The sequence below is a fragment of the Vombatus ursinus genome, unplaced genomic scaffold, assembly GCF_900497805.2.
Source record: "Vombatus ursinus unplaced genomic scaffold, bare-nosed wombat genome assembly UNPS02014801.1, whole genome shotgun sequence".
In the NCBI taxonomy this organism is placed as follows: Eukaryota; Metazoa; Chordata; class Mammalia; order Diprotodontia; family Vombatidae; genus Vombatus; species Vombatus ursinus.
In genome coordinates this window covers 18147564-18175492 of record NW_020954579.1, presented here as the reverse complement: position 1 = coordinate 18175492, position 27929 = coordinate 18147564, and the positions used below count along the sequence as shown (strand labels likewise).

The following is a 27929-nucleotide window of genomic DNA, read 5'->3' as shown; positions in this document are numbered from 1 at the left end:
CCACCTAGCTGCCCCTAAAGGAAACTTGCTCTACCAAGGCAGATGAGCACTAATTCTGTAATTTATAGTCTTTTTTTTTTTTTAGGCATTTGGGGATAAGTGACTTGCCCATGGTCACACAGCTAGTAAGTGTCAAGTGTTTGGTCTGAGGCCAGATCTGAACTCAGTTCCTCCTGACTTCAGGGCCAGTGCTCTATCCACTGTGCCACCTAACTGCCCTGGATATTCTTAAATTTTATTTCTTCCCTTGGATAACATTCAACATGTTGAATATATATAATATATCTCTCCATATATATGAGTGAATATAATATGGATATATATGAATGAATATGTATTCAATAATTTACTATATGTTAGAAGTCAATTGCAGTCAGATTCAGACATTCTGCCTTCATTTCTGCTTGAGGTTCACTCATTTATTGGATAAGAGAATAGGATGATGCATTTACCTCTCATGCTATTCAGGCTTCAGTGAGTTTACCTCATTAAGTTACAGTGCTTTCAACATTAAATAAATAAGTTTCCTTGTAGTGAGTATCATATGTGCTGTGACCACTAGGGGATGTTTGCCAAAAAGGTCTTCCAGCCATCCAGATATTCTGTTATTTTCTGAAGAATACTGTTGGTTGATTCTTGTTGCACTTGTTAGCATAATGGCTCCTTCCTCTGCACTGAAAGGAAAAAGTTGATGGGCTTAACTTCCTCCTCAAATATGCTACAAAAGCTCCCCATATTGCATAGTGAAACCCCAGCAGAACCCATTTCAGCACATTTGACTTCCTCTCTCTCTCTCTCTCTCTCTCTCTCTCACACACACACACACACACACACACACACACGATTTGTATTTCCTGCCAAAAAGAGATCCTGCAGTAGTTCGCTAGAAAAAGAAACTTGAGGAGAGTAAGCATTGTCAACATCCTGACAGACCACATTCATTCACTCAACAAGGATTTTTAAGGGCCTCAGAGTGGACAGTGATGCGAGGTAGAAGAGAAAAGCATAAAAGTCACTGTCTGGGACTACAAAAATAAATGAAATGGAAGTCCAAGAAAACTAAGGATTCCACTTTTGCTCTGTCCCATAAGCTCAAACAAAACAAAACAAAACAAAACCCTGGGCAATTTGGTATCCCACATCATAAGAACTTAACAGATTTCTTCCTTCCTTCCTTTCTTTTTTCTCAGGATAGATGTTAACGCCAAGAAGAAAGAGTAAAGGAGTTCAATCACCCCAAATTCCCAAAGGCTCTATATAGATACAGATCAATGAAATAATAATTGGAAGAGAATAATGCATAACCTTTGTTAACTTATTAACTTTTTTGTGTTTTCAAAAAAGCAAGCTATTGCTCCATTTGGCAGGAAATACAAAAATAAGATCATATTGCTGTGAATTGCCTAGTGGCAACTTTTCGGCATCTTGAGCATTTGATTTGCCAGCATCTACCCTCTCCCAGTACCTTATTTCCTTAAGTTCAAGTACAGTTTTTTCCTTACTTGTTACACATAGGGAATTATTCATACCCAGATCACTGATCAAAACATACTCCCAGTTCGCAACACGAAAAGCAGAAAAATCCCCTTGACCTCAATACCCACCCTAAAGCAAGTGAACTGTGGCAAAGGACACGATAGGCTTGCTTGAGACTTCAGTGGGTGGGCTCTCTTGCTGACCATGCTCAGAAGACGTTTCCACAATGGAATCAAGTTTTGTTGGCCCTTGTGGTTGACTTACATTCTGAAAGCAGGAACGGAAAGATAAGAGTTGAGACCTATTGAGGAACTGTCCAGTGTCAGGGCATGATTCTATGCTCAGAGGGTGATGAAGTACTCAGATTCAAAGCTAAGCTTGTAGAGACTAGTTATTGCTGATTTATCCAGAGGAAAAGGGGTTGGGGGTGGGGAAAGGAGAGTGATTACAGTTATCCCTTCTACATTGCAACTTTCTCCATCATGGTTTCAGTGTATCTGAGGTCACCATAAGAAATTAAATGGGAATTTTTTGGGAGTTTTGCAGAAGCCACAGATGACATGTGAAGACCAGCAGATGATACAGGAAAAGTTTAGAAACTCAGAAATGCAGAGTTGTTATTTAAAAAAAAAAGGCATTCCAGTAGACTCTGGCTAAGTCCTTATGTAATTTTCTAAAGGTCATTGAAGGTGAAGTATCTATCCCGACAGGTTTTATATGAATTTACTAGATTGTGGGGGCACAGCGCCTCTAATCCCCTTGATGTGGAAGGGATAACTCTACATTTATTTTACTTCTTCAGAAGTTGAGTGGGCAAGTTAGGAGAGCATTCTACCTTATGCCAGCAATCTCCAGTCATAGATATTGTTATCAGCTATTTCCCTTTTTAAGACGGCAGGTGCCAGGGATGTCTCCCATCTTACAATGCCGTTGCCCCACTTATATGAGTTGTATCTACAGCCCAGCCAACAAGGTGTCTCTCCTCTTAGAGATCCACCCTAGAAATAATCTAAATGGACTTAGATGCTAACGTGTAGTGCCCTATAGATTTAGAAGGGGGTCATCTGGTCTATCCTTTTCATTTTTACAAGGAAGGAAAGAGGACCAGAAAGGTTAAGTGATTTGCCAATGACCACATAATTGATAAGTAACTGAGTTGGGATTTGAACCCAGGTCCCCTGATGCAGAATTTTATCACTTGTACCACATTACATTTCAGGCCTTTCTTTTCTTTCTTCCCTTTACCTGCTCTCGGTTTTTTCCTGTCCACCACCAAGAAAGCTCCCTTCTCTTTCATGTCAAACAAAGCCAGATCCTACTTGCTCATATATTACACCTAAATCTAGGTTCTTTTTGGTGTTTGGTATGCTGTTGTTATTGAATTGAGTAACTGCTTTTTTCCCATAGATGCTAGGCTGAGATGCACTGCCCTCCTTTACCTCAAAGAGGATCGGCACTCCTGAGCCCACAAGGAGTGGGGTAGGGTTAACACTCTTTTATTTAACAAAAATCCTAAATGATATATAAGGGAAAAGCCACATCAGATGAAGTCAGAAAGTATTTCATGGATCAGTGATGACATTAAAAAATATTAAAATCATTAGCAAATTAGGCAGAACACATGCAAAAAAAAATACAGCAGGCTTTAGAGATGTCTCCTTTTTCATGGGAGAAATAGGTGCCATTTTTCTGGGATTAGGACCTCGTGGAAAACATAGTGATGGAAGAAAATGGAAATGAGGTCAGCATAGCAGACACAGACCCCTTTCTAGTTCTTACCTTTGCGTGACTTGCCTTACGCAGTAACAGCGCCATCTTGGGGCTGAGGAGAGTATGTGAGAGACAATTAAAGAACCGATCGAACACACCCAATTCCAGTCTATTAATGTGCTCAACAACACAGACTATTGTAAGCTTCAGGTTTCCAAATCTTGAACGGAGAGGATTCCCGCCCAGGCGAAGGAAGAAAGAAAATATGCAGCCAGCATATGCTGGGAGCTGGTAATTAGGTTTCTCTCCTGTTGTTTTCAGAATCGACAATAAGGAATTTTGTTAAATCAAGGGGTAGAGAGTAACAAGAAAACCCTTGTTACAGTTTATCAGTAGAATGGGCTACTTTGGAAGAGTGAGAACTTCGGGAGCGGGAACCTAGATAGTAGGCACAAGATATTTTACTATGAGCTATTGGAGGCACAGAATGCCTCTGTCTTTCGGGGGTTAGGAACCAGTAATCAGTGAAGAGTCTAACCTAGCTTTCTCGGGTGAACTGGTGGTTCGAGGAAGTACATACTGTGCAAATCTGCAACCAGGTCCCTCTGAACAGAAGCCAACTAAGTAGTTGGTACACAGCACTCTTCTTATATGGCGGAATTTACACAAAGGACCTGCCAGGCCAAAAAGAGACACACCTCAGGCAACTCAGCCCCTACACAGACAGGAGGAATTGGCTTTAGGGTGGGTAGGAAGTGACGGGAAACACAGGCAGAGAAGCTGCAATGGGAGGATGATCATTGAGCTGAAGTAATTTCCTGCCCACTCGAAAGTAATTGCCTGGACCTGGCGTCTTCATTCCTGCTATTCAAATAGGAAACGTTATGCCAGTAGGGACTGTTAGATGAATCTATCACCTGAAGTAACCACAGTAGATGGAGCTTGAACTTTGATGCTGAGAAATATTTAGCTTACTGCCTTTGGGACTGTGTGAACTTTAGGCATTGTCCCATTCCCTTCATGACATCCTCCTTTGTTTACTAGTCTCGAAGCCTCCCAACACCAACAACACAGCTAGCAATTCTAACCCAGAAGGGAGAGATTTCCTGAAGCTAGCAGAGATGGATAAGTTGTGCTCAGAGGCTAATAATGCCTAAGAGAAATAATCCAGACACTTAAGACTAAATGAAGGGGATACAGGAAGGGTGTTATATCCAGGTAAGAAATTCATGATTGTTTTTAAGACTTTTGATAGAGTAGTGGCATGTGCCATTACAAAAATTAGGGGCTAGAGGGAATTCAGGATAGGGATATAAAAGACATAAATTTTCCCCCTAAGGACTGCTTTGGTTACATCCCCCAAATTTTGCTGTGTCACTCTTAATGTTGTCTTTAATGATATTATCTATTGTTTTTATGTTTTGCCTTTTGTTCTTGTTTTGTTTCCGTCATATCCAACTCTCCATGACCCAATTTGGGATTTTCTTGGCAAAGATACTGGAGTGGTTCGCCATTCCTTCTCTAGCTCATTTTACAAATGAGGACACTGAGGCAAATAGGATTAAGTGACTTGCCCAGGATCACATGGCTAGTAAGTGTCTGAGGCCAGCTTTGAACTCAGGAATATGAGTCTTCCTGGCCCTTTGTCCTTTGACTCACCAGTTCTTTAGGATTAAAATATTTAGTTTTCAATTGATTTCTTCAATAGTCCTTTGTTGAATTTAATTTTTTATTGTACTTGGTCATGAAAGAACGTATTTGATATTTTCGCATTTGTTTGTGAGGTTTAAATGCCCTAATATGGTCAGTTTTTGTGAAGGTGCCATGCACAATTGAAAATTATGTATGTATATATATTCCTTTCTATTGGCAGGAATAAAAGAGGCTGAAAATATTTCTATTCTGATTTAAGCATCAATGTCAAGGACTAGGGGACCTCAGCAATAAATCACACCCTTCCCCTTCCCCACACGCTTTTGCATAACAGAGAAGAAAAACTGAACATTTCTGTCAGTCACAACCTTACCATACTTGCAGAAACCTTGATCATACCAGGGACAATTTCGGATCTTGGAGGCTGGGTCAGCATGAAGGAAAAGACATTCTTTATTGCAGCATTCTCCTGAAATTGTACCAATCACCGTTCTATTGTGTCCATCTCTTCGAGCTCCTCCCTCCATCTCATCCCCACACCTATTTAGATTAATCTGGGTCCTTACATGGGAAGCTTCTTTCTTCCTTCTGTCTTTTGCCCTTTAAAGTAATACCAAGATATTTCCATATATCTCCTCTAGAAGTATGCCTAGCCCCATACCCTTCCCAGGAAAATGAAGAACCCTACTATTCTACCCTGCTGTTGTGGCGAGAAGACTTATGGCTGGTCTTCTTGGCTCCCTGCCCAGTTGGTCTTATGTGAAGGGTCGTGAAATCCCTCTGGTGATATAATAATAATAGCTATTCACTTCTCAGTGAACACTACTTACATAGCACTTTAACATCTGCAATTCACTTTATATATTATGTCATTTGATCTTCACAACAATATTGTGAGGTAGGTACTATTATTATCCCCATTTTACAGATGAGGAAACTGAAGCTAAAAGATGATAAAGTCACACAGCTGATGAAAGTCTGAAGTCGTATTTGAACTCAGGGCTTCCTGACTCAAGTCCAACATGCCACCCCCTGTACTATATAACTATTCCTTAAACCCAGGTGCTCTAGTGCCTAGTGATTCAAAAGTCCAGTTCCCATTTCTCATAGGGATATATTTATTTGTGGGGAAAAAAACAGCTTTCCCTAGACATTACCCTTCACATTAAAATTCTGAGATTCGTTGCTTTTCACATCTGAACAGGACCATTGGGTTCAACCTCCTCATTTTACAGAGGAAAAAACAGAGGCCCAGAGAAATTAAGTGATTTCTAAGGTGAGACAATTAGTGACTGAGCCAGCACCATAACCCAAGACACAACTCCAGTAAGGCATCTGTTGAATAGATCCCTATTTTGTATGGTGATGCTATGGGGAAGCAATCAAGAAATGAAGGCAAAAAGTTATCCTCTGAGGATTGGTCCCATATTTTAACAAGCAGAGTCTATGTACTGAGGATTTATTCCATTTTTTGTTCCCCTTCTCTGCCTGTAAGAAAGGATGCTTGACCATGCAATTCTCTTCATCATCAGAAGGTGGTGCTAACACACCATTTTCCCCAGACATTATTTCCTGGTGAAATAATGGCTGCTAAATAGTACATCTTTTGTGGGAGATCAGTTCAAAAAAGGCCAGAGACTCCCCACCCCTCGCCCCCCAAGAAGATTAACAAAAGTTCATACAAATGGGACCCAATCTGTGGTTCCATTGGTGTAAGGAACTCTTAGGTGAGTTCTTTCTATACATCTGGTATAGGACGCTGTGTTAGAGAGTTGCTTAGAGCGCTGAGCCAATAGGTATCAGAAATGGGAGTTGACTTGGGGTCTTCCTGGTTTCAAGGACAGCTCTATATCCACCCTACAAAACTGCCTCTCTGGTCATCTAAATGAATGGAGAAAACAAGCTGCTTTGGGTAGGACACCAAGGAAGGATAATATGTACTCATTTGTTACAGAAACAAAAGAACAGACCTCCATGAATGATAAAATCATGAATGGCTTCAAAGAAAATCGAAGATATACCTAGCTTTTAAGGTTGAGGTCTTAGAGAAGCACCAAGCTCTGCCACAGGACATCCATTAGGACTAGATTCAAATCCTATCTCTGATGTTTACTGCCTGTGTAACCTTGGGCAGGTAATGTACTCTTCTTAGACCTCAGTTTCTTCATCTTTAAAATGAGGTGGTTGGACTAGAAAGCTATAGATCTATGATCCCATGAATGCTATTGGCAAGAGGATAGTGAGCTGGATGATCCTTCAGTCTGATCTCTTGTAACAATTCTTGCCATAGTGGGGATGGTTCTCCCCTGATCGCTTGGACTGGGGGATCTTCCATGGAGTTGAGCGTTCACTCTGGCTCTATGAAGATGAACACGTCCATTGACTTCTTGCTGAATGACATACTCTTTGCTTTGCTGAGATGACACAGCAACTCTTTAGATTAGTTCCCATGACTAGGGGTTGTATCAGAGAACGGGCCATTGGGGTTCACTTATGAAGGAACCTTTCCCCTAAGTAGACTATAAGAAGAATGAAGAGAAACTGCTTCCAATTTCTTTTGAGCACTTGATTCTTAAGAAGGATTCAATACATTCTCTCAGACTTCCAGTTGGGGGGAGGGGTACCCCCAATTGCTACAGAAGCTCCCAACTCCAGCACATGAAAATGGCAATTAATATGAGCTTACCTAGGCAAGTGTGAGATGGGACCTCAAGAACCTGGCTTCCTCTTTGCCTTTTGTTCCTTCTCTGAGCACAGGCATTTGACCAGCAACCATGGATCCTGAAAAATGGACATGTGCAGCCTTGGAGGTTCTCTCACCAGTTATAAAACTCCTGGGTTGGTGATTGGTGCCAGCTGCCCTCCAAGTCATGTTTCCTGCAATGATGCTGCTTCTCCAAGGTGACCACTTCTGGGAGCATGCTGCAGTTGAAAAGCTGTCCCCCAACTGGCTGGGAGAACTGGACTTTGTGAGTTTGTTCAGACAGACCAGTCAAAGGAGAGAGTAAAAATGATTCCATATTCCCACAAAGTGGTCTTTGCCTCCCAGAAGAGTCTGATTGGAGTGATGGACTCCTGTTTCATGTGTTAAGTACTCATTACTATGTGCTTATGAGTCCTTAGTATTTGAAGCATTTCTTTTTTTAGTGGAGGAAAAAATATCTACTCTATACTTAAGATCAGCTTTGTATATCAAGTAACTTTTCCAGAAAGGACCCTGTTAGTTCCTTGTAGGGGAGACCCCAGACATGAGCAATACCTAAGCTTTAAGAGATTTTTCTCCCAGGCACGGTGAGCCAGATAGTTTGAGAAAAGTCCCATTTTTCTCTTTTTTGGGGTCAGGCCCACACCCAGGATGGAAGGAAGTAGACAAGAATTTATTAAGTGCTTACTATGTGCCAGACACTGTGCTAAGTACTTTACAGTTGTTATCTTACTTGATCTTCACAGCAACCTTTCAAGGTAAGCGCTATTATTATCCCCATTTTATAGTTGAGGAAATTTAGGCAGACAGAGATTAAGTGACTTGAATTGATGCTAGGCTGAAGCAATGTGCCCCCTTCTCTCTGGAAGTGGACTGGCTCTCCTGAGCCCAGAAGGGCTGGGATGAGGTTGGTACTCCTATATTTAACAAAAGTCCTCAGTGATATATAGGAGAAAACCCAAATCGGATGAAGCCAGAAAGTACTTCATGGATCAACGATGACATTTAAAAAATATATACCAAAATGTTTGGCAAGTTGGACAGAACACATGCTAAAAAAATACAGCAGACTTTTGTCACCTTTTTTACAGATGAGGAAACTGAGACCCTGAGAGGGGAAGTGATTTGCCCATGGTCACTAAAATAGTTAAGTGGCAGAGCTGGGATTTGAACCCAATGTTTCTGACTGGATTATTTACACTTTCTACTTGTTCGCTAATAAGACTCCATACCATTGTAAAGCCCTACATGGAATATTCCTGCACTATATTTTGAATATTGCACTTGGTTTTCAGTACACACTCACACACACACACACACACACACACACACACACACACACCCCTCCAACCTTCCCTAGGGAGACAGGACATGTTGGTTGTTGTCCTTCATTCTCAAAGAGGACCAAAATGATGTCACTATGTTGGGGTCAAGGTACAGTGTATCTGACTGGCCGATCAGACCAATATGAGCTCAGAAGGCTCTATCGCAGGTCGGGCACAAATAGTTCGTAGATAGGACACATACTAAGTGTTCTTTAGGGTAACCTGTAGTTTACATTTCTCTGAGAGGTGGAAAGAGGAAGTAACAATTTCCCAAGTCCTTTAATAGACCCTGCCTAGCAGGTCTGGCATCCTAGGAAGTAACTATCCTCCTTTGAAAAGTTTGTCTTACCCTTCCCCCTGAATCTCCTCCTTTTCCTTCCTTTTCTTAGGACCAAATTTCACTGAGACTCTCTTGAACTCACCATTCAGCCCCTCCTTAGTAAGGTACTAAAGGAATTGGCACTAGCCATATGAATATTGGCACCGGAAAAGATGCATTACCAAATTTGGAATAGAAGTAGCACTCGGGCATCTTGGTGGTATCATATTGGTGCAGAAATTTGCACTGGTCACTCTTCTTACAAAGACCACGCAGCCAGTGTTTGCATACCACTGTCTTCTCCCCATCATCATGCCGGAAGGGACAGAGCTTGCCTAGAAAATAATGCAGATGAACCCCAAGAATATCATGTTTCTCCCTAAGGTAGGCTCACCTTCAGCTACTCCCCCAAATGACATCACTACTTCGGGAGGCAGAAGAGTAGGATGTTCCAACTACCAGTTCCTCCTTCTCACCCATCTCCCCCTCTTCCTGCAACTGTACCTGGATTTCCTCCCATTGAGAGGTTTAGACTTTTTTTTGAGATTAGAGGCAGAAGATGCCTAAAAGGGAAGAAAACATGAAAAGCTAAGGTACAGAAAAGGGGGGAAAGGTAATCCTACTTACTACATACTAAACTAAGGCATAGTATTATTACAATAGGCCTATCCTATAAAACTTCAGATTAGATCCTACCTGGTAATATTACATTTAATGGCCTATCATTTAAATTGATTTTTCCCTATTGCTAACAATAGAAGGAATGCTTATATTTTTAAGTTTTTAAGCAGAGATGTTCTTAGGAGTAAGGGGGCCTATCTATCTGATGTCATTTGAAAGGTGCTATGAAGGCTTCCTAACCAAATACATCTCTTCTACCAGCCTTTAATTCTACAAGTAAAATTTCATTCCTTTGAGTTTTCCATCTTCTATAGTTATTAAAATGCAAATAACCCTGAGAGTGGTGATACCGGTACTATAAGCAAAAATTTTATCTTTTAACAAGGCCCCCCAAGTAGTTGCGGAATACATTAAAATGTAACTGGTGTGGGAACAGCAGTGTGACTTCCAGCTGTAGTCCAGATGTTCCCCAAATGGGGCAATACTGCTAAATGCCACAGTGTGCTTATAGCCCTCTATAGTCCCCTAGACTATTGTAAAATCATTTTGGAAATGGCTGTGCTAAGAACAAAAAAGGGATATGAGGTGAGATAACAGTGCCCTGGAAGGGGAGGTAGAAATAGATTAGGTAACCTTACCCTATTAGGTAATCTTCACCTGTAAGTCCTAGGTTCCCTAAGCTGTTTCTCCAGCCTCACTGCTTTCTCTGGATACTGACTCAGATTTCTAATTGCTGCAAGACTTCTATACCTGGCTGAGTCTGAGGTACCAGGAGGGCATGCTCATGAAAACAGAATTCATTATCTTTTCTCCAAAACCTGCTTCTGCTTTCTGACTTCTCAGTGAATACCACCATCATTCTCTGAATTACTCAGACTCGTGTTTACCCCTCTCCTTCATATCTGTTCCTTCTTTTCTATTCCTACCGCTACTAGCTTTGTTCTGGTCTTCGTGATTCTTTGTCTGAACTATTGCAATAGCCAAACTACTATTTCCACTTCCAGTCTATTCAATAAGCTGCTGCCAGATTAATTGCCATAATAAAAAAGTTCTTATTAAATCATTCTACTCACTGCTTTAAAACAAACCAAAAAAGAAAGAGTCAGTGGTTTTTGGAATGCTGTCTAAACTTCTTAAAGTGACTCTGGGCAAGTCACTCTCTTTGTCCCAGTATCCTTAACCATAAAATGGAGATAATGATAGCCCCTACCTCTTGGGGTTATTGTAAAGATCAAATGAAATGGTATATGTAAAACACTTTACCTTAAAGTGCATGTAAGTATTATTATTAAATGTTATTATAATCCATAAGGATCTTTATAATTTGGACCCTATCTTTCCAGCCTTATCTCATGCTTCTCCCAATGCATCCTAGGCTCTCCCTGCTCTGTGAGTGTGCTCAGGTTCCCTGCTCTCTCTCACCCTCCCCTCACCCCCTCATCTCAGCCTGTTGAAACCTTACCCATCCTTTAAGCCCAGCTAAAATGTTGCTTTCTCTATAAAGCTTTCATCATCTGGCTAGCTGGATGTGATCCCTTCTTCCTCTAATTCATACAGTACCTTGTTCATATCTCTCTTAGGCATTTAGGATCTTTTTTACATGATAATGCTCCCTTATCTCTCACAGTAGATGGGAAAGTTTCTTTATGGGAATGACATCTCATTCGCCAAGCAGCTACGTGCTTTGTACAGAATAGATTCAACAAGTATTTGGTGGGTACAAAAGATACAATTTCACTTAACTTCAGTCATGCTTAGGGCAGTCTTCTCCTTTTACTTGCTTATTCAATCAACATGCGTTTATCCAGTTCTTAATACATGCCAGGCACTATGCTAAGAGCTGGGGTTAGGAAGATGAAAGAAAAGAGACAAAGAGAGAGAGGGAGGGAGAGAGGGAGAGAGGGAGAGAGGGAGAGAGGGAGAGAGAGAGAGAGAGAAAGAAAGAAAAAGAAAGAAAGAAAGAAAAAAGAGGAAGGGAGGAAGAGAGGAAAGAAGAAGGTGTGGGAAGGAGGAAAGGGGAAGGGAAGAAGGAAAAGGGGGAGAGTGGAAAGGAGGGAGGGAGAGAAAGAAGGAAGGAAGAAGGAGAAAGAAGAAGAGAGAAAGGAAGTAAGACAAAAAAAGAACAATTTCCACTCTAAAGGAGCTTACTGTCTGACCCTATCTCCACTACAGCTAATTTTTCTTTATAATTTCCTTTATTACCTTCTCAGCTCATCATGCAGGGATGGTCTTGGCAGTTACTGTGACTTAGTTTGTCTTGAGTATTTCTCATATTTTCTCCTCTTCCTTTCTTTCATAAACCCACTAGTGTTCTTTGGAGATTAGTCTCTAATGTCTCAGAAACAGGTATGATAAGGTGTCACTAGCCTGCTGTTACACCTGCACCATGGGACAAACATTGGAACTTCAGGCATTGTGGCTAGGTCATCTCCTAGATCAGTGATATTCAAAGTGAGGACCAAGGCTCCCTAGGGGGTTGCTATGACTCCCTAGGGGGTTGCTGTGACCTGATCTCAAAGAGTATATGATTAGGGAGCAGAGGAGAATAATAGTTACAATTTACATAATGCTTTAAGTTTTGCAAAGTGCTTTACAAATATTATCTCACTTGATCCTCCCAAGAACCCGAGAGATAGGTACTGTTAGTATTCCCATTTTATGAATGGGGAAACTGAAGCAGACAAGTTAAGTGACTAGCCCAGGGTAGCACATCTAGGAAGGGTCTGAAGTGGGATTTGAACCCAGGTCTTCCTGACTCCAGGTTCATGACTTTATCTGGAGCTTGTTTCCAATACAACCACATCTACCTTTCTCTACCCCCCACATTCTCCTACTTTATTCCCCTCCCTCTCCTGTGTAGGCTACTGTATTATCTCCTTCAGAATTAGACTTTGGCCCCTCAGGATAGTTACAACCTAGATGCTACCTGGTCACCTATAGCACAAGGTGCCACTGGGAAAATTTCATGCCCTTCTACCTCCTAGTATGCTAACTCTCAACTACCCAGATCACCTCCTGGCTGCAACAGATGCCCCTTGAAGGGTAGGCCCTTTAAGCCAGAACAGCGACGGTTGGTCTTTCCTCTAGGTTAAAACTAAGCTAACTCCAGGGAGAAGGCCAAAGATCCTTTTCATTCTGGGTGGGTCAGAGTGAATGAGATGGAAAGATTCCTAAACTCATTCCAATTTCAAACTTCCCCATTACTAGAGAGGGTACTATCAGCCTTCTAGTCACCTAGATTTGCAAGCTTAGTCAGTGTTTGAATCTTCACTTACCATCACCTCACATAAAGCTAATAAGCCAAGTCAAGTATTGCCCACTATCTGCTAAATGAAGAAGAAAAAAGTTCCTGACCTCAAGGAGTTCGTGTAAATTTTGCTGCTTCTACCTCTACATTGCTTATGTCTGTCCCTTTTTCTCTGCTCACAATGCTACCACTCTAATCCAGGCCCTCATCACCTTTTGCCTTGACTATTGTAATAGCATCTTAATTTATTTAGAAAGTACCTTTTTTTGTGAGGCAGTTGGGATTAAGTGACTTGCCCACAGTCACACAGCTAGGAAATATTATGTGTCTGAGGCTGGATTTGAACTCAGGTCCTCCTGTCTCCAGGGCCCATGCTCTATCCACTGTGCCATCTGAATTTATTTACCTGCCTCAAGTCTCTCCCTTCTTTAATACATCCTCCACTCAGCTGCCAAAGTAATTTTCCTAAAACTCTGGTCTGATTTCTTTGCTTAAGATGAAAGAAAGAAAGAGAAAAGAAAGGAAGGAAGATAAGAAAGAAGGGAGGAAGATAAAGAAAGGAAGGAAGGAAGGAAGGGAGGGAGGGAGGAAGTGAGAAAAGAAGGGAGGAAGGAAAGGGAGGAGAGAGGAAAGGGGAAAAGGAGAAAGTCTTTCCTATTTAATAAACCCCAGTGGCTCTATATTAAATATTATTTCATCATCTTGTCCTTTAAAAATGTCTGGTTAAGATATCTGGTGAGTTTTTCAATATATCATTATTAGTACAGCACAGTAGTACATGGGGGCAGCCAGGTGGCACAGTAGATAGAGAGCTGAGTCTGGAGTCAGGGAGACTCATCTTTCTGAGCTCAAATCTGGTCTCAGATCCTTCCTAGCCTAGCTGTGTGACCCTGGGCAAGTCACTTAACCCTGTTTGCCTTAGTTTCCTCATCTGTAAAATGAACTGGAGAAGGAAATGGCAAACCACTCTGGTATCTTTGTCAAGAAAACCCCAAATAGGATCATGAAGAGTCAGATATGACTGAAAAAATGACTGAAACAAAACAAACAGTAGTACACGTATGTAATTTTAAAATAAAAAATATGCATATATTGGGAGTTAGTGCTCAAAAATTATTTACTAGTGGGGTATACAATCAAAAAAGTTGGGACACCACTGCCCTAGGGTACAGTAAATGAAATGATCACCCACTGTGGTAGTTGGGCTTAGTGACTTAGGATTGTAGCCAGTAGGGGAGGACATGGAGATATACCGACTATTTACTTGGGGGAGGTGGAGGGAGGGGGTCGAGAGAAGTACCAGAGGCTGACATATTATTTGTTAACTAATAAACTCTTCTACAAGAAGCTGAGATGGTCCATCGCTTTTAACACAAACCCCTCAGTTTTCTTTGCCTGACTTCTTTTCCCTCTCCAATGCTGCCCTTGATTACAGGTTTCTTATGGGGCAGCAGGGATGACCCTAGGCCTCGAGTTCCCAACTGTGACATTTGACTGAAGATCAATTGAAAGTTGAACTAGAGCCAGAAGGGACTTTCTCCCTCAGCAACCATTTAGTCCAATCCCCTCATTTTACAGATAAGGGAACTGAGGCCCAGGAAGGTCTTGCTTAAAGTCATATAGGTAGTAAGTTGTCAAGAGGCAGGATTTTAACTCAGGCACTCTGACTCCAGAGCTAGTATTCTTTCTCTTGTATCGTGGAGAGATATTTATCAGGTGGGGAAAGAGACCTATTTTTACTATCTTTCAGGTCACACTATGACACTCTTTCAGCCAGGGTCTAGCTTGTTGTTCAGTTGTTTCGGTCATGTCTGACACTTGTGACCCCATCTGGGGTTTTCTTGGCAGAGATACTGAAATGGTTTGCATTTTCTTCTCCAGCTCATTTTATAGATGAGGAAACTGAGTCAAACAGGGTTAACTGACTTGTCCAGGGTCACCCAGCTAGGAAGTGTCTGAAGCCAGATTTGAAATCAGGAAGATGAGTCTTCCTGACTCTAGGCCCCAGCACCTTATCCACTGTGCCACCCAGCTGCCCCCAGGGTCTAGTTTACCCTTTTCAAATTCCAAGTCACTGTTCCTTGCCCTGGCACTACTGCCTCCTTCCTGCCCACTCCCCTTTGTCCCCAATAGACTCAAATAGATTTGAAATGGATCAGACAGATTATGCTCCTTAGCCATTTACTCCCTATCCAGACCCATCCTATTTCTTTTCAACTCACCTTTTTCACAGAGACCTTTGAGAAAGAAGGTACATACAGCCACCCCTGATTCTAGAAGGGAAGAAGAAAATAGCCCAAGTTGTGGAGTTTGCTTCTGTCCTTACCTCTCACCTTTAAAAAAAGAAAAAAAAAAAAAAAGAAAAATCTTACTATCCCAGAGCATAGGGACCTAGAGAATCCCTAAACTGGAGCCTGTTTGTGGTAAGCATCAAATAACCACAGTATCACATCCCTTCCTAAAACTAACTAATTTTGTCTCTCTCTCTCTCTCTCTCCTCTTTCTTCTGCTGTCCCTCCCCCCTAATAGCTTGTGTAGGAGCACTGAGCTGGGAATCAGGAGGTCTAGGTTCAAGGTTCAGTTCTTTACTACAATCACCTCATCTCTCAGGATTCTCAGAACATCTCATATGAAAATGGCTGTGTAGTTGCTGACCCCTTCCAGAGCCTTGGGGAAGATAAGAGATCAGGTCTGAGCTCCTGAGTAAAAGTGTTATTCTTGAAATCTTAGATCAGACCAGGTGGCCTTTGATTTAGCCTTTCCTTTCTGACCAGGGAAGTGTGTGCTGGGACATAAAGAAGAAAGAATGAAAGAGAAAGGCTAGGCAGTCATATAGCTTAGCTCAGGAGTTCTTAATCTTTTGTATCGCAGACCTCTTTGGCAGTCTGTGAACCCATGAACCCCCTTCTCAGATAAAAGTTTTTAAATGTATAAAATAAATACATAGGATTACAAAGAAAATCAATTCTATTGAAAAAGTTATAATTTTGCTTAAAAGTTCATGAACCCCAGATTAAGACCCTTGATATTAAAGAAATATCAAGAGGAGAAAGGAAGGACCCCTACTTAGAAGCATGACCAACTGTTATACTCCCCTCACCCCCCACTTACTGTCCATTCCTGGGAAGGGCAGGAACCCAATACCCGTCTGGTTCTCCACATCATCCTCAAGATCAAAGATGATTTTCTCCAACCCAGCAATGACTTCCTGCATCTTTAGCCTTCTCCCTGGAGTTAACTTAGTTTTAACCTAGAGGCCCTACAGGTGAATCCTATATACAGCTTATCACAGGGTCAGTTAAAGGGGCCCAAGGACCAATTTCCTTTCCTAGTTCCTCATTGGTTTTTCTTTACTTCTGAATTCTTGGTTGTTCCTTAGGAAGCTGGAGGGCTAGGACCCTTCTGTACACCCAATCTTAGGGTGCCAAACACACACCAAGTCAGAAAGTGGTGTGAACAAATGAGAGGGTTTTCTAATGTCACCAAAGCTAAAGAGTTTTCTCTTTCAGTATGTAACTCCTTTCTGGGTCACTGATGCTCCTTACCATCAGAGCTCATTAATCACCTTTTAATATTCCCTAAAACACAGGGATTCTTTTTTTGGTTATTAATGTATTTTTATTTTCATTTCCAAATTCTCTCCATCCTCCCACCTTTCCCTTACCCATTGAGAGGCAAGAAATACACTCATTATACATATGAAGTCATGCAAAATGTATTTCCACATTAACCATGTTGTGAGGAAAAAAAGTGAAAAAAAAAATATGCTTCAATCCGATTCAGTTCATCAGTTCTTTCTCTGGAGGTAGACAGCATTTTTCATCATCAGAACTGTGGTGGATCATCGTATTGATCAGAGCAGCTAAGTCTTTCACAGTTGATTATCATTATAAGATTGCTGTTGCCATGTAAGATGTAAAACAGGGATTCTTAACCTTTTTTGTGTCAGGACCCTTTTGGTAATCTGGTGAAGACTATGTAGCCCTTCTCAGAGTAATATGTGTTGCCTACATCTGTAATAGAAAAAAATGCTGAATTTCAGTTCTAAGTTAGCAAAAATAAAAATGGAATTTTTTTGCATACAAATTCACAGACACCCTAATATCTGTCTGGGGACCCAATTTGCTCTAACGCTATTATAGAAAGAAATAAACTAAACAGGAATATTATGCAAGAAAAGTGACTCCTTTACTCTTAGCAGTCCTGCTACTGGGCATGTACCCTAAGGAGGTCAAAAACAGAAACAAAATTTCAACACATACCAAAATATTCATAGCATTACCTTTTGTGTGTGTGGCAGCAAAAAACTGAGAACAAATTGAGTGCCCATTGCTTAGAGGATGACTGAACAAATTATGGCAATGAATGTAATCGTATATTATTCTGGAGTAAGAAAAAACCCAGTATGAGGAATCTTCAGAGAAACATGGGAAAATATATATAAACTGATGCGGAGTGAAATAAGTCAAATTAAAAGAACACAATGACCACAGCATAAATAAAAAGATCACTAAAAGCAACAGGGACTCTGAGTAATTGAAAAAAAAAAATGGTGCCAGAAAACAGATAATAAAACACACATTCCCCCATCAATAGAGAAATGGAGACCCTCAAGGTACAAAGCTGCATTTTGACTGGTTTCAGAATTAGTTGTTTATAGTTAACTGTCTTTCAGGTCATTTCCCAGGTGTGAGGAAGCAGTGGGAATGTGGACCTAAATAAATCTAGAAGTGAAAGTGATATAAAAACAAAAGGCATTATAAAATTTACTGGTTTAAAAATCGTGTTTTAAAGGATGGAAAATAGTTAAATAAATGTCACCTAGTTTCTTGCATTCATTTAATAATAGTTAGAATTTTTTAAAAATTCAATTTTATTTTATTTTTAGTCCTAAATCCTCTTTCTCACTCATCCCTACCCACCCACCCATTGAGAAGGAAAGAAAAACAAAACCCATTACAAATATATATAATCATGCAATACAAATTCCCACATTGGCCTCCCCCCCCCCAAAAAAAAAGAATGAAAGAAAGAAAAAAAAGAAAAGAATATGCTTCAGTCTATACTCTGAGACCATCAGTTCTCTGCCTGGAGGTGGGTAGCATGCTTCATTATGAGTCTGGTCTTGTGTTGATCAGGAAGATAAATCTTTCAAAGTCATTTGTTTTTACAATATTGTTGTATAAATTGTCATCCTGGTTCTGCTCACTTCACTTAATATCATTCCATACAAGTCTTCCCAGATTTTTTCTGAAACCCATCTCCATTATTTCTTACAGCACGATAGTATTCTATCACATTCATATACGATACCTTGGTCAACCATTCCCCAATTGATGGGCATCCTCTCAGTTTCCAATTCTTCATCACCACACGAAGAGCTAATAGTTAGCGTTTATATAGTATTTTAAGGCTTGCAAAGCATTTTATGTATGTAATCTCATATGGTTCTCACAACAACCTGCATTATTAGTTTTCATTTATAGATGGAGAAACTAAGAAAGAGACTAGGTGACTTGCCTCAAGTCATGCAGCTAGTATGTCTCTGAGGCAAGATTCAAACTCAGGTCTTCCTGACTCCAAGTCTAGCACTCTCGTCAGTCTACCACTCAGCTTCCTTCTCAGGCACTCACTCGAATTTAGCTTGAAGTTTGAACTGTACAACCAAAGGAAGGACTCAGGCCTCTGCCAAGTAGCCTAGAATAAGAGATGTCTATGTCATGAATATTTGCTTCCAGTCCAGGCCACTCTGTATTCTGGCTCTTTAGCCTCCTCCACCTGGGCTGGGGGACTTTTGAAATAGTGTCTGAGTGAATATCTGAAGGTCCATAATAAATAAGGACACCTCCTACCACCAGCCCTAAATTAACACTTCTTCTCTAGTCATCTGCCTATATTGTCAATACCCTTGGCATGGCTCCTGGAGAGGCAGCTTGCTATAGCTGCAAGGACCCTGAGACTTGTCTTCAAGCAAGCCTGATCCTACCACTTAATAGCCATGTTCCTGTGATCAAATCTTTCTGGGCCCCGGTTTCTGCATGTGTAAAATGAGGATAGTACCTGAGCTACCTTCCTCACAGAAATATTTGGGAGAAAACACTTTAGGGGTGTAGATAGCTGGCTGGCACAGCAGATAGAACGCTGGATTTGGAGTCAGGGAGACCCACATTTGAATCCTGTCTCAGATACTAGCTCAGTAACCCTAGGCAAGTGACTTCACCTCTGTGTTCCTCAGTTTCCTCACCTGTAAAACGGGAATAATAATAATAATAGCACCAACCTCCCTGGAGTTGTTTGTGAGGATCAAATGAAATAACATTAAAATATCTCATAAACCTTAAAGTGCTATGTAAATGCTAGATATCCTTAATAATGATTTATGTATTATAATATTATCTTATTAATCATAATAGTTACCATTTATATAGCACTTACTATGTGCCAGATGGGCAACTAGGTGGCACAGTGGATAAGGTTCTGGGGCCTGGAGTCAGGAAGACTCATCTTCCTGAGTTCAAATCCAGCCTCAGATACTTCCTAGCTAGGTGACCCTGGGCAAGTCACTTAATTCTATTTGCCTCAGTTTCCTCATCTGTAAAATGAGGTGGAAAAGGAAATGGCAAACCATTCCAATATCTTTGACAAGAAAAACCCAAATGGGCTCACAAAGAGTCAGACATGACTGAAAAACGACTGAACAACAACATGTACCAGGCACTGTGCTAAGTGCTTTAAAATTTCTTTCTTTCCTTCCTTCCTTCTTTCTTTCTTTCTCTTTCTTTCTTTTTTCTTTCTTTCTTTCTTGTTTCTTTCTTTTTTCTTTCCTTCTTTCTTTCTTCTTCTTCTTCTTTTCTTCTTCTTCTTCTTCTTCTCCTTCTCCTTTTTCTCTCCCTGCTCCTCTTCCTCCTCTTCCTTTTCTTCTCCTCCTCCTCTTTTTTCTGCCCTTTTTCTCCTCCTCCTTCCTCTTCTTCTTCTTCCTCCTTTTTCTCCTTCTCCTCCTCTTTTTTCTTCTCCTTTTTCTTCTTGTGAGTATTGAGGTATTGAGTTGTGGCCAGTCTAGAGTCAGGAAGACTCTTGTTCAAGTTCAAACCCTGATACATTCTAGGTATAGGACTATTGGCAAGTTCTAGTGCCATGGTTCTTTGAGCTATGGTGTCAAACTCAAATAGGGTGAGGGCCATTAATGTGTATATAAAAGTCTCTGCAGGTACATATGGACTTCATTTTTTAACAATGGAATGTTATCTATGTTTTATTTTATTTTTATCTTACCAAATATGTTCCAATCACATTTTAATATGGTTGGGGCTACATTTGGGGGCTGCAGGGCTGCATGTTTGACACCTCAGCCCTAGACATCTCTATAAGACTAGAAGGTTTAGTGGCCAACCTGCTTCTGTGGGATGTCTCCTAATAGATGAAATCACTGGATTCCACCCCCCCCATATATGTTATTATTATTATCAGGATTTCCTTGGCACAATAAGTTAGGAGTGAAACGTTTTTCAAGAGTCACTGTTCCAAACCTTCAGACCCCAGGTTCCAGAAGGACTCCTCTCTTTCTTGAATGTCTGTTTGTTTAGGCATAGCAACTATTATAGCTCCTACTTCCTTGTTACCTGGGCTATGGGCCTAAGCATGTTTGTTTGCTTTCCTGGGGCTATGTGTCAGGATTTCTTGTTCCTTTGAACTCCAAGTGAGAAAATACATTCAAGAGAGGTTTTATATGTTTGCCTCTTATCCTCTAGCTAGACAGTGAAGCCCAGGAGGGCTGGGAACTAAGTTCTATCTAATCTTTGTATTACCACCCCCTTTCTGCCCCCCACCACTCCCAGGAGCCAGTCACAGAGTCTAAATAAACAGTAGCCCTTTAATCAATATTTGTTGAAGTTGTAGTTGAAGTTGACTTTCACAGGGAATTGAGCAGAGGGGACCAAATCCTGTGTTTTTCAGAAGCCTTGACTTGGTGTAGAACAAGAACATTAAGAAAAGGGGTAGAAGGGGCAAAACCAAGGTCTGGTGGAAAGGTGGACAGGAGAGATCATTGGTTAGGAATCCTTGCCCACATGAACGTTTACTATGTTCTTCTGATGTTCTTCGGTCTACTGAGAATTCTGGGAGTTTGTCATAAATTGAACCAGAATTGGAGCTCAGACTCTTCCACCTAGAAGTGTTGTAGCCTTGGTCAAATCATTAATCTTTCTGGGCTTCTGTAAATTGAAGGTAAACTGGTTCAAGTCTATGTGATTAATTTCCCCAAAAGGGATATGAACAAGCAGTTTTCTAAGGAAGAAATTCAAGCTACCAATAGCTATATGAAAAAAAAATGCTCCAAATCATTAGTGATTAGAGAAATGCAAATTAAAGTAACTGAGATTTCACCTCGTGAGCATCAGACTGGCAAAATACACAGAAAAGGAAAATGGCCAATTTTGGAGGGACTGCAAGGGAAAATAGGCACATTAATGGGTGATACCTTGTTCAAATGATTAGCTCATTTTAAGTCTAGGGGAAAATAAAATGGTCTCTAAGGTATACTCAATTTTCTTCTCTTTAGTTTTGGGTAATTTGTTTTAGAGGAAAAGTGAGTTCAGTCACAGTTGCTCTAAGTCCCTAATAAGAAAACTTCCTAACACCTAAGAAAAAATTGAGTTCTCTGCTTAATTTCATATTTGTATCTATTGTTCTCTAACCTCTGGTCACTTGTGGTTGATGCAAAAATCAATTTACCGAGTAATGAAACAGCAATTTATTTAGTGTCAATGGATAGACGGGTATCAGGAGGTGAAGTTGGGAAAACAGCTGACCAACCTTTTTCTTGCGACTTCCCTCAGCCTGGACCCTCTTCTCTAAGACGCCAGAAGAGCCAAGGACTCTCGTTAGTATCTATCTTCCCCTTTCTAGCACAGCTCAGTCCTCCCTTTGCTCCATGTTTGTTCCATTCTCTAGAACTGTGATGCTCAGCTTCTCTCTTTTATACAAGTGCTTGACAGTCCCTTAGTCTTTCATGCAACTGACTTTGATTGATTCGAGATGTACAGATCCTGTTAGCACTCGGTTCTGGTTGATTAATTCCATTTAAAAAAAATTCCTTTCACCTAGTTGAGGCATCAGAGCCAAATATTTGGCTTTGACACTACCCTTCTAAAAGAAGGTTGGTGGAGCTTTGAAAGGCTATAACCATTTTGGAAAGCAATTTGCAACTATACCCAAAAAGCTATTAAACTGTCGGTCCCTTTGACCCAAAGGAAAAGGACTTAAATATACAAAAATATAAATTAATGAAATAAATTAAATATAAAACTTAAAAAGCTCTTTTTTGTAGTAGCTGAAAACTGGCAACTAAGGGGGTGCCCTTCAATTGGAGAATAGTTGAATAAATTATGGTATATGGATGTGTTGGAATACTATTGTGTTATAAGAAATTATAAAGGTGATGGTTTCAGAGAAACATAAGAGGATTTATATGAACTGATGCAGTGAAATAAACAGAACAAGGAGAACATAACCAGAACAATATAAAAACAACTTTGAAAGCTAAAACAGGGGCACCTAGGTGGTGCAGTACATAGAGCACTAGGCCTGGAGTCAGTAGGACCTGAGTTCAAATATGACCTCAGACTCTTGAAACTTAATAGTTGGGTGACCCTGGGCAAGTCACAACCCCAACTGTGAAAGAAGGAAAGAAGGAAAGCTATAGGAACACTGATCAATGACTAACCCATGATTCCAGAGGATCGATAATGAAGCATACTTATAACCTCCTGACAGAGAGGGGATGGACTCAGGGTGCAGAATGAGGCATATTTTTTTGGACATAGCCAAAGTAGGAATTTTTTTTGCTTGACTCCACATAATTGTTACAAAGATTTTTTTTTCTTTTTCCCCTAGTTGTAAAGAAGGGAGGGGAGGAGGGAGAGAAAAGGAGGAGATTGAGAAAATAGATTTAGGTTAATTGAAAAAATATTAATTTGAAAATACACTCAAGGTAAAAAGATAGCATGGTATAAAGGATGGGAACATTGCTTTGGAATCAGGATGACCTGAGTTAAAATCCTGCCCTGACAAATAGTGACCATGTGACTCTGGGCAAGTCCCTAACATCTCAGTGCCTCTTGGCAACTTTCTAGGTCTTACAGTTCCAAGAGAGTTGCTCATCTGCCCTTTGTAGTCACCTGGGAATCCCCCAAATTGATGAAATCACAGGTCTGAACAAAAAAAAACCACATGGAACAAAAAACCATCTGAAGATAATAACACCTGCTCTACCTAGCTCACAAGGTTATGCTCAGGATCAAAAGATAATGTATGAGTGCTTTGGTGTTACACAAATGTAAGCTTTTATTATCCTGCCTTTTTTCTAGCCAGATAATGCTTATAGTTCACATTTCTATAGTGTGACACAGCTTACAAAATAATTTCCCTACAACTTTCACAAAGGGTAAGTGAATTAGCCCAGATCTTTCACCTACTGAGTAAGCCAGTTTCACTTTGAGTTATAATGATTCCTAAAGCAAGTATAAGGCAGAAAGAAACAGCATGGTGCAGGGTAAGGAGCACTGAATGGGGACTCAGTAGACCTGAGTTTGAATCCTGGCTTTGCTATTAATCACCAGTATGACATGGGAACTCACTTCTCTGGGCCTCAGTTGCTTGAGAGGGTTAGGTTAAATAGATCTCTCTAGCTGAAACATTCTATGATTCTGCAGCATCTACGGCACTCATCTGTCATATCTAATATTTCTACCCCAGCTCAAAGTAGTCTGTGTGTCTTTAGCCACTTAAAATTTTATCTCATGAGCCCCTACCAATGGTTCTGCTTTTTTAGTCAGCCGGAAAACACAATTAGTTAAAAGAAAAGGCATTTAATAAAACAGAATAGTGAAGTAATTTACAATAGAACATCTCTCCTACAAATATAGGGCATACTCTCCCATAAATTTAGACACCATCAGTAGGGATAGTAAGAAGGCATGGGGATTATGTCTGAGGGTAATAAAGGGGAATATATGTGGAAGAGCAATTAATAACTCCAATGCTTCGGGATGATCATAATGCTCTCACTAGGCCTGGTTCTCCCTGGTTCCCATGACTTTGATAGACTCATTGGGCTGGCTTTGGTTTCTGCCTTGCTGAGCTTTCTATGTGCTAGTGGCTAAAATCTGGTTTGATAAGGGTAGGCTGACAGCTTTTTAGTCATAGTTGTATAGTTAGCTATACCTAGCTAATAAAGGCTGAGAAAGTACCCCCATGCTAAGGTAAGGTCCTTTATAGGCAGCTGGGTGGGACAGTGAATAGAGGTCTGGGTCTGTTTTTTGTTTTTTGTTTTTTTTTGCTAGGCAATGGGGTTAAGTGACTTGCCCAGGGTCACACAGCTAGTAAGTGTTATGTGTCTGAGGCAGGATTTGAACTCAGGTCCTCCTGACTCCAGGGCCAGTGATCTATCCATTGTGCCACCTAGCTGCCCCTAGAGTTCTGGGTCTGGAGGCAAGAAGACCTGAGTTCAAATCTTGCCTTAGACACTTACTTGCTGTGTGACCCTGGGCAAGTCACCCATTTCCTAGGGTTGTTGTGAGGATCAGATGAGGTAATATTTATAAAAGTGATTACCTCAGTATTTGGCACATAGTAGGCACTTAATAAATGCTTGCTTCCTCTCTTCCTTTACTATGTCAATGTCTGGGCCAGGGGTCAAAGCAGATACTCACCTAATTTAGGGTTAGCCATTCTTATACCCTGCCAAGGCCTTCTCTGGCAAAGAGAGTTCTTTGAGAGACAATAGTCTCTTCTCATGGGATGGCTAGGTGGCACAGTGGACAGAGCGCTGGGACTAGAGTCAGGAAGACTCTTCTTCCTGAGTTCAAATCTAGCTTCAGACACTTCCTAGCTGTGTGACCCTGGGCAAGTCACAACCATGTTTGCCTCAGTTTCCTCATCTGTAAAATGAGCTGGAGAAGGAAATGGCAAGCCACTCCAGTGTCTTGGCCAAGAAAACCCCTAATGGGGTCATGAAGAATTGGACATGACTGAAAAATGATTGAACAACAACATTCTCTTATCAATGCCTTACCTCATTCAGGGAGCAGATCATAATGATAACCTCCTGCATTTACATATTTTACTTCTTCAAAGTGCTGCCTTCCAATCAATGATCTCATTTTGATGTGTCTTTTCTTATTCCCATTTTACAGATGAAGAAACAGGCTCATGGAGGTTAAGGGACTCTTCTAAAGTCACACAAGGAATTAAGGTCTAGAACCCAGTCACTCAATTTCCAGACCAATCCTCTTCACCCTTGGCCACATTGCCAAGATCACAGGGTAATAACTTCAGTCCTAGAAGAATCCCTATAATCATCTAGTTAAACTTCATATATGTTTATATATATATTGGGAAACAGAAGTCCACAGAGATTAATTTCAAGGTCATACAGGTATCTACCCCTTGGGTCCCCCCACCTCTTTTATTGCCTTGTTGCAAAATCCTTATTTTTTGAAAAAAATAGTATCCTCATTTTACGAAAAAAGATAACAATATGGTGGAAAGGTATGAATGCCGAGTTCACACAAGAAATTCAGGATGGTACAAGGATTTTAAACCAGGGGTCACAGCCCGGGGACCTCGTCTCCAGGGCCAACAGTCACCCCAGTGAGCTCTTCACTGTTTCTGCTGAACCTGCAGCTTTTTCTCCTGGGAGGCATCACCGGTGATGTTTATCCTCAAATAGCAGCCTTTTGATTAATTAATTCATGTCTGCAAAACGGATGTGAAAAGCACTATGTTAACATTAATATGAATTTTTAATAATCACATCATTGTTACTGTGTTCTCGCTTACCTTCTGCTAGGGATTTTCAGGACACTCAATCCCAATGGTACCTTGGTGGTAAGTGCTGGGAGACATAAGAAGACAGAATTTTCAGGCTTTCAGGGCCCCGCCAGAATTATTTCAATCCTCCCTCCATCTCCAGACCACAGTGCACTGCATCCAACTTATTCTCAAGATGTGCAGTAGAAGAGATTTCTACATTCTTCCTTTTATCTCATCCATCTTCCTTACTGGGCCCTGTGAGAGCTCTGGAATATGGTGTGGAAGCTGACGCACAGACAAGATGTAGTTTACCCATTTTAAATCAGAGGTAATTCTCAATCTACACAGAGATCCAGGTTTCAAGGCCCAAGGTTTCGCCATTTTCTTACTCTCCTACACATTCCCTTTCCTAATATCTTACCCCTAAAGGAATTTCAAAAGAAGCTGGTTTGTGCCCAGTTTCATGTTTATTGGTTTTTAGGAGCTGGGATCAAGGTTACAACAATGCCATAGGGTGTGGTTCCTTCAAGGGCTCCACAGCTGGCTAACCTGGGGGAGGGAAGTCCTTTGCTCTCAACAGCTGCTGTTTATGGTTTTGCCCAGATAACAAAGAGTTGTGCCCAGCCCTCCACACAACTCTTTGTGGCCCGAGTATCACATGTAGTTCAGATGAGAACCTGGCCTCACAAGAAACCCTTTGAAGTAGGCCAAAGATGTCCATAGTCACTGCTCTGTCCTGGATGTACATAATAAGTAATAAATGTAACAGGAAGGTGGCAATTAGGTATCCCCAGGAGGCAGACCATTACACAGCGTTGCACCTCCGGGAATGGACCCACACCATTTCACAAATGAATCGATTTTGGGGTGTGTGTGTGTGTGTGTGTGTGTGTGTGTGTGTGTGTGTGTGTGTGTGTGTGTGTGTGGTGGGGGCAGGGTAGGAAGAGGGTCTAGAATATATTACCTATATCGCCAGATTTTTTTTTATGTCTCAGTTGTTTTATTGGGCTTTTTTTCTCTTCCTCTGTTTAAAAAAATTGTCTTTGTTATATTAGATGACTGGTAGAAAGGAGAGGGGAGGGATACAGGGGAGAATTTAAAATTATATAAAGACAAAGAGTATTAATAAAAAAAATTCAAGTGAATTAAGATAACCCCTTTTGGGTGTATTATACATAGGCAGCCTGGTGCAGTGGAAAGAATACAATATTTGTGGTCAGAAGACTTGGGTTCAAATCCTGGCTGTGACATTTATTCCTGGACCTCAGGGAAGTCACCATCTCTCTGGCCCTCATTTTCCTAATCTTCAAAATGAGTAGGTTGGATTTCAGTTGTTCTCAAAGTGTGGCCTGGGAACACCTGGGTGCCCCTAACATTCTTTCTGAGGTCCATGAAGTCAAAATTATTGTCACAAAAATATTAAAATGTCTTAATTTCTAATATGGGAAATATTGGTAGATATAGCCCACATAAACAAAAGTTCTTGGGGGTGGATCCTTGATAATTTTTAAGAATGTAAAGGGGTCTTGAGACCAGAAAGTTTGAGAACTGCTAGATTAAATGGGGCAGCTAGGTGGCACAGTGGATAGAGTGCCAGGCCTGGAGTCAGAAAGACCTGAGTTCAAATCCAGCCTCAACACTTATTAGCTAGGTGACCCTGGGCAAGCCACTTAACCTTGTTCTCCTCAGTTTCCTTATCTGTAAAATGAACTGGAGAAGGAAATGGCAAAGCACTCTAGTACCTTTGCCAAGAAAACCCCAAATGGGGTCACAAAGAGTCATGAGAAATGACTAAACAACGAAGCTATGTTGAACTATGGATGCTACAAGCAGGGACTCGTCTAGACAAGGCAACCAGGATGGTGAAGACACATTAATCAAAATAAAGATTAATTAAAGCAACAGGCTAATGCTTAGCCTGTAGAGGGAAAGATATAGGGGGAACACAACAGAGCTATATTCAAAATAGCTGTACTTGAAGGGCAGTCATACAGCAGAGGAATTAGACCAAACCAGGACCTATGGGTGGGAGTTATAGAGCTGTAGATTTGGTTTGATAAAAGG

General features: G+C 40.9%; 1 protein-coding gene and 1 long non-coding RNA gene across 2 annotated transcripts; both read right to left on the bottom strand.

Moving 5' to 3' along the window:
* Positions 1 to 415: 415 nt before the first annotated feature.
* CPSF4L (cleavage and polyadenylation specific factor 4 like) lies at positions 416 to 16269 on the bottom strand. The gene is made up of 8 exons (XM_027873194.1): positions 16167 to 16269; positions 15278 to 15328; positions 9370 to 9522; positions 5213 to 5308; positions 3725 to 3860; positions 3256 to 3298; positions 1605 to 1743; positions 416 to 674 (listed from the first exon to the last, which is right to left on the bottom strand). Exons 1-7 carry the CDS (start codon positions 16267 to 16269, stop codon positions 1606 to 1608), a joined length of 720 nt encoding a protein of 239 aa, XP_027728995.1. The 3' UTR covers positions 416 to 674; position 1605.
* Positions 16270 to 16896: 627 nt separating this feature from the next.
* Positions 16897 to 26238, bottom strand: LOC114051098. Its single transcript, XR_003570108.1, has 3 exons — positions 25893 to 26238; positions 25126 to 25808; positions 16897 to 17068 (listed from the first exon to the last, which is right to left on the bottom strand). It is a non-coding gene; the product is annotated as an uncharacterized LOC114051098 (long non-coding RNA).
* Between the last annotated feature and the right edge of the window lie 1691 nt (positions 26239 to 27929).

Bases quoted from the DNA above. Each gene is read 5' to 3' on its own strand.
- CPSF4L (XM_027873194.1), bottom strand. From the start codon at position 16,269: ATGCAGGAAGTCATTGCTGGGTTGGAGAAAATCATCTTTGATCTTGAG. The intron at 5,309-9,369 runs GTAATGCATCTT...GTACAATTTCAG, and splicing joins CTACTTCTATTCCAAATTTG to GAGAATGCTGCAATAAAGAA. The intron at 3,299-3,724 runs GTTAGACTCTTC...TACTCTCCTCAG, and splicing joins AGTTCACCCGAGAAAGCTAG to CCCCAAGATGGCGCTGTTAC.